The 12,601-nt window shown below is 31.7% G+C and overlaps 1 protein-coding gene across 1 annotated transcript; it reads left to right on the forward strand.

The window, feature by feature from the left end:
• Window positions 1-3,521: 3,521 nt before the first annotated feature.
• LOC111716154 (uncharacterized) lies at window positions 3,522-12,391 on the forward strand. Its single transcript, XM_023491583.1, has 10 exons — window positions 3,522-3,841; window positions 4,147-4,210; window positions 4,673-4,735; window positions 7,402-7,480; window positions 8,026-8,104; window positions 9,119-9,185; window positions 9,920-9,980; window positions 11,034-11,088; window positions 11,514-11,566; window positions 12,298-12,391. Exons 1-10 carry the CDS (start codon window positions 3,800-3,802, stop codon window positions 12,389-12,391), a joined length of 657 nt encoding a protein of 218 aa, XP_023347351.1. The 5' UTR covers window positions 3,522-3,799.
• The last annotated feature ends 210 nt before the right edge of the window (window positions 12,392-12,601 follow it).

Genomic DNA, 12,601 nt, shown 5'->3' on the forward strand with positions numbered 1-12,601 from the left:
TGCTCCCAAACACATATCAGATGTTAACTAATGAGATATCTGTAAAACTTCATAATGTCTGAATGGTTCATAAGTGTTTGAAAAAAAATTAGGCGAAATAAGAATACGACATTTCAAACATTTTTTATTTATCAAAACAAGGGTAATGACATGTTTCCGAATCCACAACAAATAAAATAGATCATAAACACTGCCCCCCCCCCCTTACCACCACGGAAAAACTCTTTAACTACAAAAGTCAATAAAAATTATTTCTGGGATAAGTCTTACCTTCTCTCAAACATTAACTTTAGTTTGGTACTATTTGTATCAACAGAGCTGAGAATAGTGCATTAAATGTCGTCTTAATTTGGACTTTTCTAGAATAAATAATAGTTTAACTGTAGATGGCGCAAGAAGATAGTTCAACTATGGATTGGGCAGATAGATTGGTTAGGAAGATAGTTTAACTATAAATGAGGAAGATAGATGTGTGGGGCAGATAGTATAGATGTGACAGATAGATAGGTTAGGCAGATAGTTTAACTATAGATGAGGCAGATAGATGGGCTTTGCAGATAGTTTAACAATAGATGGAGAAGATAGATGGGTTGGGCAGATAGTTTAACTATAGATGGAAAAGATAGATGGGTTGAGCAGATAGTTTCACTACAGATGGAAGATAGATGGGTTGGGCAGATAGTTTAACTATGGATGCGACAGATAGACGGTTTGAGCAGATAGTTTAACTATAGATGAGGCAGATAGATGGGTTCGGCAGATAGTTTAACTACAGATGGAGAAGATAGATGGGTTGGGCAGATAGTTTAACTATAGATGGGTTGGGCAGATAGTTTTTAACTATAGATGGGACAGATAGACGGTTTGGGCAGAAAGTTTAACTAAAGATGAGGCAGATAGATTGGTTGGACAGATAGTTCAACTGCAGATGGAGAAGATAGATGGGTTGGGCAGATAGTTTAACTATAGATGGGTTGGGCAGATAGTTTAACAATAGATGGAGAAGATAGATGGGTTGGGCAGATAGTTAAACTATAGATGGGGCATATAGATGGGTAGGGCTGATATTTTAACTATAGATTGAAAAGTAGATGGGTTGGGCAGATAGTTTAACTTTAGACGGAGCAGATAGATGACTTGGGCGGATAGTTTACCTATAGATGTAGCAGATAGATGAGTTGGGCAGATAGTTTAACTAGAGATTGGGTAGTTATTTGGGTTGGGCCGATAGTTAAACTATTTAACTATAAATGGAGCAGAAATATGTGTTGGGCAGATAGTATAACTATAGATAGGGTAGTTAAATGGGTTGGGCTGATAGTTAAACTATTTAACTATAGATGGATTAGAGAGTATGTTGGGCAGATAGTTTAACCATAGATTGAGCAGATAGATGGGTTGGGCAGATAGTTTAACAATAGATGGGGCAGAGAGATGGGTTGGGCAGATAGTTTAACAATAGATGGAGAAGATAGATGGGTTGGGCAGATAGTTAAACTATAGATGGGGCAGATAGATGGGTTGGGCAGATAGTTAAACTATAGATGGGGCAGATAGATGGGTTGGGAAGATAGTTTAACTATAGATGGAGAAGATAGATGGGTTGAGCAGATAGTTTAACTACAGATGGAGAAGATAGATGGGTTGGGCAGATAGTTTAACTATACAGATAGTTTAACAATAGATGGAGCAGAGAGATGGGTTGGGCAGATAGTTTAACAATAGATGGAGCAGAGAGATGGGTTGGGCAGATAGTTTAACCATAGATGGAGCAGAGAGATGGGCTGGGCAGACAGTTTCGCAAGAAATGGAGCAGAGAGATAGGTTGTGCAGATAGTTTAACTTAAGATGGGGCAGATAATTTAACTATAGATGGAGCAGATGGATTGTGTGGATATGGTTTGAGCCTGGGCCTGAGGCCTCTATTTTGTCCTCCAGAACTGAGGCTGGTTTAAAGTATTCTCCCCGGGGCATCCTCTCTATCCCGTCCCGGCTTAAACCTTTCAATGTCACAGAATATCTGGCTCCGATTAGAGATACAGTGAGAAATTCAAGATATCAACCATAGCTAATAATAATAAATGTCTTCTTCAATCAAAGTAATTTTACATTTGATTTATTGATAATGTTCTTTACCTTTATCATTTTTATTGCCATTAATTTATTAATCATAATTTTTTTAGGTCAAAAAGACTGTTCATGAAATATTGAGTACGTTAACATTAGATTCTTCTTGTACTTATCATAACATAAAGTCCCTCTTGATTGATATATTTAGTGATGTAATTTTGTATAGTTTCGATCAAAATTAAGAAATGTGAAAAGATTGAGATTTTTTTTTAATATAAATTCATTCTGGTGATAGTTGGTTTTCATTTTACTATGACGTATTAGGAGCGCTTAAAATCTATTTTATCATAATTAACTATATGATTGTAAACAAGGCTCGGTATTCATGAGAAATAACAATACTCAGTGTTTACAAAATATTGGTAGTTTAGAAGTAAACTACACTCCAAGAAATGTCAAATTTTCATTTATCAAAATTTGTTGCGAGTACCGGAGCCTAATTAAACACCACAATTTGAAGAATGATGCTACTAAGTTGATTTTGGTGTCATCGTCTGATCAATTTTGAATTAGATATCAATGTTATAGTTTTTTTGATAAGTTTCATTTGAGGTTTCCCTGCGAAAGTGACTTGCGACTTGCGCATTTCTTGTTTATTCAAAGCAAAGGAGAAACTTACAGAAAAAAAAAACACTTTTTGAAACAGAATAACCACGGTATCTTTCACATTTTGATCAGATTAAGGTTTCAAGGGTACCGTTGTAAATCGGGCATTTCCGTCTTTGCACCGTCACTTGAAATTAGGCTTCTGTCCCTTTAAGAGAGAAGGGGGGTCAGAAATATTCAAAAGTGTAATAAAAGGTGCAAGCATTAACATAAACCTGACAGTTAATGGGATTGAAAGAATCCATTGGAATATATTTCCCACTTAAACTTTCTTCCTTTCTTTGTCCCAATCTTACATGCAACTTTTCTCTTAACTCTGAATAGAATAGTCAAATAGATTATTAGGTTAATTAGCTAGATAGTAGAGGACTTGCAAGGGCGTATATAGGTAGTTTAAGTGAAGGGGCTCAAACTTAGGAAGTTCAAAAGGGGGCACAAAAACTGAATGTGTTCTTCATTTCAAATAGAAAATGTTGTTTTCTATCTCATCCATTCTAGATAAACTCCAAAAAATCTCTATTATTGATATATAAAGGTAACATTACATTTTGCAGAAGTTTAATCAACAAAAGTTAAATAAATTACAAATTAGTGTAAAGGAAAAATATCAAAAATTGTTTTAAACTTTAAATGAATTAAACTGTTGTGTGGTCCTTTACACAAATGTGAACATGCATTTTCTTGAAAATTTTTAAACAATAAGGATTAATTCTTCTTTTTTGAGGTTTCTTCTACTTTGGTTGTTCCCCTGTAGTTCTGTTTATTTGCCACTTCCTGGATGAATAGAATAAACACCCCTGGGGTTCAGTCAGTTTATTTTAGAATTCCGGAAGCCATGTTAACAGTATAGATTTATTATTCAAATAATTTACGTTATTTCTAAGTATAATTATATAATATGGCCTGAAAGATTAGAAATAAAAAAGGTTAAATGGTCAAACAGTTTAAGAAAATCTGTAGACTTATAAAAAACAATGAGTGTCTGTGTATATTATTAAAATCAGTTACAGATAAAAATATTTAAAAAAAGACAAAAATGTAAACTCTTGTCACAGTTGTGGGAATGAGTGAGGTCCCTTTTCAACCTAATCAACATCTAAATCAAGTAAGAGAATTCTACTTCCATTTCAATCTTCCAATACTTTATAAGTTTTGTCAAAAGTTAATTCATAAAACAAAGTTCAAGGGACATTTTGAGGCTAGTTTTAGTGATTTTTTACCCCAATCACAGCAAAACCCCTTTTAACATTTATATGAGAAGCATTGTTTAAGATATTCTGTGCAATTTTTTCCATGCTACTATTTTTCTAAATGACGTCAATAGACCCTTAGTGGAATAAAGCCTTTTATTCATATAATAGGGTGAGCGCTGGTCATTGGTCTAAAGAGATAAAAATAAATTATACCTAGGGTAGTTTTGAGATTGGATCTGATTATGACAGTAGCTCTGTGTCTAGCTGCAACACTTTAACAGGAATGTGGACAATCTTGAAAAAATATGCAATTATAATCACAAAATAATTGAAGATAATTTTAGGAAGAGACTGTTTTTTTGATTATTAAAAACTAAACTGTATACATTTAACAGATTATATTATATAAGTAAATACAGTGAAGAAATGAAGCCATAAAAAAAACATTTTTTCCTAATACTTGATAATTCTTAATTTTTTATGGAAAAAGATGAAAAAGTGATTTAGTATTGTTCAAACATAACATTTCTAAAGATGAAATGAATAAACAATCTGGAAAATTAAAGATTTTAATGTAGTATATGTGGTCAAGATCTTGTTCTCTCCTCTTCAGAAATAACCCCCTGCTAGAAAGTTTGTCCTACTTATCCCAATCATTAAGAGGGTTTAAGTTCTAAGATATATATTCTAAGTGCATACTGAACAACAACTCAAGTTTTCCAAATGTCCATTATGAATATTAGGAAATGTTACTCAGAGAGGAACCTGTACACCATTACCTAAAGGAAATCTAAAGCCTTGGACAGGTCATTTTACATGTATTTTAACTAAGGTTTGATTTTGATTTAAGACCAAAAAACTAATTACTAGATTTATTTGTGTATTTGTAATGATATTGCTTTTTCTGGGCCTTAATCATTTAATTTATCTCCTGTAGATAGATTGGCATAATGAGGGTGGACAGCATTGGCTCAAGCTAAAAAATACTCTTTTTGATTCTACCAAATAACAGACAAATTTCATCTATAGGACTGTGTATCTGGCTAGAGATAGCTCAAAAATTTAAAAGTACACACAATATCCAATGTCAAGTTCCTTTGTTAAACTTGGGGGTTATACACCCCTGCACACAAATGGAACAGTAAAAAAGAAACATTGAAAGCCTGCATTAGCATTTTAATGCTCTGTTAACCTGGAGAATGGAGGTTTTTTTTACCTTGCTGGATCCAGATTTTGCAAATGGCAGCTTCAAATATACTCCTCAATATCAAGCCTGGTTAGCAGTTGTTTCGCTACTTAGCGATTTCCCTAAAGACCTAATATATATACCGTGTGGTAGTTCTCAGGACCGGATCGTAAGACTCCCTTCTCTCAACGCTCTTCATAATAAAAAGGATGATAGTAAGGTTCCGAACGTTTATTTCTCTGAGCCTTCAATCTAAACAAGTTTAATAAACCCACAGAAAAAGCTTTGAGTGATAAATCATACAATTACAACAAATAATTCACTCAGGCATTAAAAAACTGTGGCTAGGAACCAATAAACATGTATACAAATATCAATCATATTATAATCAAACCGACAAGCATAAATATATATAAAATAGTTACCACAGTGATCCCAGAATTCTGAACACGGCTAATACTTGCAAAACGAATAAACATATACTGACATAAATTAGTTACTATTCCGCGAGAAATCTTGCGTCTGCGCAGTCGGACTGTAAACAGTTCCTAAACTAGTTCTTTCACAATACATTCCGTACAGATCTTCAGGGGGAACTCAGAAATACACAGGGGCGACAAACAGACTTTCTATACGCAGCATGGCTCGCGTAACAGCAGTTAATATATATCTGAATTCGTTGGAAAGATGTTAATTCTTTTGATTGAATGTTTAAGCATCAAGGGAGCTCCAAACAGTCAGATTTTTATATAACTCTCTCCAGTTTCTTGTGGCTGAACAGAAACCTTTGTGAAATAACATGACAGTACACAGTAATTGGGGGAAAAAACTAATAGTTCAGAGAAGGAGGGGTTTCTCTTTCTCTTACTTCCCCCTCCCTCTTGCCAGAAACAAGGAATATTGAAACATCTAGAGCAGAATCTTGATAGGTTATGAACCATGCACTATGGTACCAGTTTATACTCTGCCAGCTGTGAGGACAAGCTAGCTGTAGACAAGGCCGTATTCTGAAGCACCTTCCGAGATGAACTTACAAGAATCAAGAATTTTTTTGTCAAAAATATGCACTCAATTCCTAACCTTTCTTATCCCATTTGTCATTATTAAAGGGACTGTAAAGGAAAAATGAAAGGGGGTATAGGCTGAAAGCTAATTACTTTAGCTCTCGATTCTGACCCATAAAAGTTATATCTGATGTTCCTATCTCGAGAAATTGATATACAACTGTCAAATTTATACGAAAATTAATATATATACAATTTTGTATAAAAGTAGAGGGTTTATATAGATCAAATATGCAACCAATCTGAAAACTATGATATCCCAGAGAAAGCTAATTGTAACTTAGGTTTACTCCAATTCTAATTTTATATTTTTTATTTCTATTTTTAATAGATTTAATTCATAATATTATTTATACTTCCGTATTACTTGACCAGAAGTTCCACCAATGGCAGTGCAGTAAAGTGGTCACGTGATACAGGCGGAGACACATGATCAGTATACTGCTCTGCCATTGGTGATAGTCCTGGTCAGGTGATTTAAGTTGTAAGATTTTCTAAATTTTACATAGATGAACTTTTGTATAATTGCAACACAGTTTTAAATCAATTTCTCCAGACAGGAACATCAGATAAAACTTTCGCGATCAAGAGCTAAAGTGATTAGCTTTCAGCCTATACCCCCTTTCATTTTTCCTTTACAGTCCTTTTAAAGTGGAATTCTGACAATGGATATCCTCAGAGTTTTCAACCCTGCTTAGTGCGGCGACTTTTATTTTTTCCACTTTTTAAGATCTTAATTAGTATGTCTTTTGAGCTGGCGCTGAGAAAGCTGTATCCTGAAATGCTGGAATGCTTAGTCAGACCATACACAAACAAGAACGAATAATCAGAAATATGCCTTAAAATGCATTTTTCCCCTAGTCTACAAGAGATTAGAATGCATAGATCTAAAAGAGAACAGAAAACAGATTTCTGATCAGAGAAAAAAAAAGATACAACAGTCAGAGAAAAAAATTCACTGCTCTTTTTTAATAAAAGAAATTTTAATTTAAAAAATAAATTATTAAAAAATTACTGAACAATTCCTTAAGCTTATCAAAATTATATTTTTTTTTTACATTTTTGACATAATTATATATAACATTTCAAAATTGTATCATTTATTTATGAGATGGAGCAACAAAAAAATGGATCATCCAGAAAAAGATGCAAGACTTACTTATTTTTATTTTGACAAATAAATTGTTTAAATACTTTTTGATTTAATTTTGAACTTGAGTAGGTCAAGTAAGCCGTTCACCTACAAGCTGGACACTGCAAAGTTTTAATAGTGATAATCTCATCGCATGGGATTCAAAAAGGTTAACATTAAAAATTATCTTTTTAAAGGGTTCATTAATTTTGAAAGAGACTTGTTATATTCATCAAGAGCTTCTTCATAGAATTTGATGCTCACCTTGGTTAAAAAATTTAAAAAAAGGATTTACATATTTTTGAGTCAAGGAAATAGGACATTTACATACTGTCATTATTTCCAGCATTATAATTTAATGCACTTTTCAAGAGTTAATAACTTCTTACAATCTTAAAGGGACTTTGGGCGTAATTTCAAGTGACCCTCCATGTAAAGATGGCAATTCCCAATTCGCAACCTTGTCCTTTAAACCTTGATCTGATCAATAATGTGGAAGATATTGTTGATTTTCTAGGTTCAAAAGTGTTTAATTCTGATAATTCCTGTTTTTTCCTGTAGCAGAAAAGACACAATTGAAAGTTTTCAGATTTTCAAAATTATATATTGATATACAATTTATACTTAAAATCATTTTTAATTGGTCATTGCCAACTTTAAAGGGGGGGGGGAGTCTTTTTAAATTACGCCTAGAGTCTCTTTAAATCTATGCAGTGGAACAAGTTATATGGAAAGATTACTACGTGATGGCGGAGATTTGGACTCAATGGATAGATCTCTTTTTGATACAGATGTAAGCTTAATATTTTAACATAAAGTGGTTATTTTTTACACCTTTTAAGCATTAAATAAAATTTGCGACAGCCGTTTTTTAGTTAATGAGAAAAAATCTTTTATTAACATGTTTTAGACTTTCCTAAAGAATCCATTTTTGGTCCTTTAAAATGATTCCAAAAATGATTAACCCTTAAGAGCTAAATTCCGGAAACCATTATTTCATTATTCCCCCCAGTTTCCACTGTTAAATTGAAGGTAATCAGTGCAAGAGTTGTAACATTGGCTGGTTTGGGGGGAATATTCTGTTTTAAAGAAAGAAAAACAACGGGAAAAGAAATAAATTTCTTTTATTTGGAAAAAAAATATTTTAGCAAGAAGGGAACACTTGGCATTATTGTTATTTAAATGGGGTTCATATGTGTCTTCTAGGTTTTCCCGGATAATCAATTGTACTATTATACCAAAAACATGTTAATAGAATTTAACAACAATGGCCAAGACTCATGGTTTTTCACTTTAAAAAAGGCTCAATAATAGAATTTACAAAAAAGTCAGAAAAAACTGTATATTTTACGATTTTATTTTGTTCCAAGGGGTAGGATATAATCATAAATGTTAATTCAAACCAAGTCAGAAATTTTGCATGTTAGTTCTATACTCTCTTAAAAGAAATTTGTGAATTATAAATAATTAAAGAAAGTTTGCTCATTAAACCTTGTTATTGCCTGTTATGTTTGTATTTGCTGGGGTTATCATTGTAAATAAAAATCAGACTGGTTGCGTGCAGAGGGGTTGGATTATAAGATATTCCTTTAGAAAATATTAGTCTATTTAAAATAACCTTCAGTTATAATACCAATATTATTTAGTTTTACTAATTTTACTCATTGGCATATATATATGTTATTTTGTAATTTTAATTATTTGATGCCCTCCTTTTGTGTCATTATTAAGGATTAGTATTTTAAGTGTTAAACAAAAAAATGTTGTTTTGTGATTCAAATTTGTAATATTATAAATATGATCGCAGGGAGTGACTTTTGGAAAGGAGCCTTTTGCACGGGAGTCTTTTTCTAATTCCAGAGAGTTATTGCTAGGTGATCATTATATATATTTTTCTTTGTTGTTGAACTTAGAAACTTTTTACATTTTACAGAGATAAGTCATGAGAGGTTGTTGTTGTTTAAAGATCCTATCTTTTCAATTCATTGATTTGCGATGGAATCGTTTAAATCTTTGTACACACAAATCGGGGAAAATGTTGTAAACTGTACGGCACGGTGCAAGGTTATCAAGAACAAATCTAATCTACTAAAATGAAAGACTACCTTCCTAGTCCTATCTATGGATTTTGGATGTAAACATTTGAAACTAGCAACATAATTATCCAACGTGTTGACAACTTTTGGCATAGTTTGAAAACTTTGCTAACTAACAAAATTGAAGTTTACTTTCATTTTGATTTTATACTGTCGAGATACCATTTTATGTAGATTTATCTTCAAAGCTCTTTCAAATAAATATCTAAAATGTACAGGGTAAAATTCTAAACAGATTGTATGTTAAATTTGCTCAAATTTTAGTGAAATTTTAGTAAAAGATAAATTTTTATTTGACATTTTACGTTTTTAGATCAATTACCTTAACCATACAAGCTTTGCTGAGTTGGATTGGCTTTGCTAACCTCATGCAAACTAATCAACTTGCAGGATTTTCTGGCCCAATATTGTGCTTTTTCCTCCAAATTTTAGCAAATCAGAAACAACGTCTTTGAAATTCACCCTGTACTTGTATTTGTTGATTGTGGCTCGTTAACTAGATTTATTTACAGATAATAAAGATAGTTCAAGGGAGACCCTTGTTGATTCTGTTGAAACATTGGTTGTTTGCAGGTTAACAGGTTTTATTATCAAAACTTATCCTGCAATATACATTTTACTATTCTACTATTTTACTGTTTAAACTAAGTTTAAGCTTCAACTTGAAGGAATAAAAAGAAAATTTTTTTTAGTCAAGAAATTGTAATAAATAAAACTTATTTCTAAATCTAGCAATCTAGGGCCTGATTATAAAAGAAACTGTCATATTTTTTTTAAGAGATTATTAAAGTAATAACCTTACAATCATAAATGTATTTTTCATTTGCTTGAAAACATTAGAATTAAGAATCCAACTATATAAGTCTTCCTTAACTTTCATGTTCATGTTTGGGGGTGGATACGTTTTCAGAATTATTTTTTTTAAATTATTAAATACAGACGACATAAAATTTTAAAAAAGTTCTACAATAAACTACAGACGTCATGTATAGGAAAATGTTGAGAAAATAAAAATTAATCTTATCATCGAAAATAAGTAATCTTGTTCAATTATTATTTTCTATTATCTCATTATTCTGGTTTCTCATTATTCACAAAGATTTTCGCAGATTTTCTAGAATTATTTTTGAAAAGACGACATTTGAAGAAATCTGCAAAGAAATTCTAAGAAAAAAATAAATTCAATAAAATAATGAAAACGAAATAATCGATTTTAGCATTGATTTATTGACAAATTTCTTTTGAAAAATATGTTCCTAGCCATCTAATTATATTACCGTATAATTTTTACTTTATTTCTCGTTGTCGTTATTTAATAATTTAAAAAAACTAATTCTGAAAACGTATCCACCTCCAAAGTAGGAGTTTTGAACGTCGAATTTGCGCTCAAACTCAGGATTTATAGATCTTTAAAAAGTTTAATTTGTCTCAAATGAATCCGAAAGATGTTTTCCACAACACTGCATACTCAGTTCAACTACCTTACATAGCCGGCCACTCCCTTTAAAGATATGAGCAAAACTTTTAAAAAATCTTCTGAGCTGGACCCAGATTTGGATTTGTTTTTTTACTTTAGAAATGCTTTAAGAACATTATTTTTTATATCTCTTTAAATCTTATTTTTAGAATAAAGCCTCCAATCCCTCGACTGAATTGTTCCTACGCCAGTCCCAATACTAAGGCAGGAAGCATATATTGCCCGACTTCTAATCCGCAAATTATTTGGTTTTGGAACATTTTCTTCTCATTGTATTATAGAAAACTTAACTTGTTAGATCTTCATAGTTTGATCTGTAATCCAACTTTGGTTTTAAGAAAATGAACAATTTTACACATTGTACAATGTACAATGCACACTGCATATGTTAGTTGTACAGTGTACATGAGAAAAACAGTTTCTAAGCGGAAACCTGCCAGAAGTTATCCAATGACCTAGGAGAATGTTTAATGGAAAGTACCTTGCATCTTTATTTATTTATAATATAACATTCCGATAAGAAATATTCTCGCTTATGTGTACATAATATATTCCAATATATATTGATGTATACATCAATTCATCATTCTAAATAATATTATAAATACTGAAAATATATCTTGCAAAAGAGTACTACAGCCCCGCTCTGCGTAGAAGAAGATAAACGAGAATCAATCGTAAGGTATCTTAAGAAAATTTTAGTCAAATTCTAAAAATACCATGTTTGATAGAATATTTCGATTGTTAACAAAAAAGACCGTCAATGAAAGAATCATAAATCTCATTTAAAAGACGACATTACTCTCTATGAAGGGCATGTGCTATTCTGATTGTCGTGTGCACTACTGATAATATGCACTATTGATCATTTAAACTGCACATAAGTTTTCTATTACGTCAACTAACCTTTAGTTTAAAATCGTGATACTCATTTGAATTAGATTTTTGACATATCCAGAAAATACATTGCTCAAATGAATAAGAAATAAAACAAAAATTGGTTTATTTTAAACTAATGGAACAAACCGATGCCTGTAATGAAAATTAACAATGTGTATGAATATTCAATAGTATATAGGATAAGTAATTCAAATGACAGTCATCCAATGGAATTGAGTCGTTGTCACAAACTCAGATTTTCTAATCCCTATATATTACCTTTGATATTTCAAACTATGAATTCTGTAAGATTTAATAATCTAAGTATTAAATATCACCCAATAAAGTTGGAACAATATAGGGATTTTAAAATATGAGTTTATGGCAAGGACTCAATTCCTTTACAGCCACTAATAGTTTAAAATGTTGTATTATTTCTGACAATCTCCTTGCCTGGTGTGTTTGTAGAGTTTGGATTACTGCAAGTGATAAAGATGTAGTTTGAATAAATTGTCAAGTTTTTCATTAACTTAGTTCGATGGAGAACGGTACAAAAACAGAGGCGACATCTCTGCCAAATGGTGTTCAAGCAAAACCTGCTGATTTAGAAACAGGTACTTTGCAATAATTTTAAAATGCTAAACCCAGGTTTGAGATGGTTCTAGTAGAAATAATATATTAAATGTAAATATAAATAACTAATATTATGTGTTTGTGTGTTAATTGGTAGGATTATTGCTTTGTTTGGATTTAATTAACCGTATAAACGGCTGAACCGATCTAGACATCCTAGGGATTATTTATTGCTGGTCATAGAATAAATATCAGTTTAAAGGGA

Source organism: Eurytemora carolleeae, unplaced genomic scaffold (genome assembly GCF_000591075.1).
Source record: "Eurytemora carolleeae unplaced genomic scaffold, Eaff_2.0 scaffold1983, whole genome shotgun sequence".
Classification (NCBI taxonomy): domain Eukaryota; kingdom Metazoa; phylum Arthropoda; class Copepoda; order Calanoida; family Temoridae; genus Eurytemora; species Eurytemora carolleeae.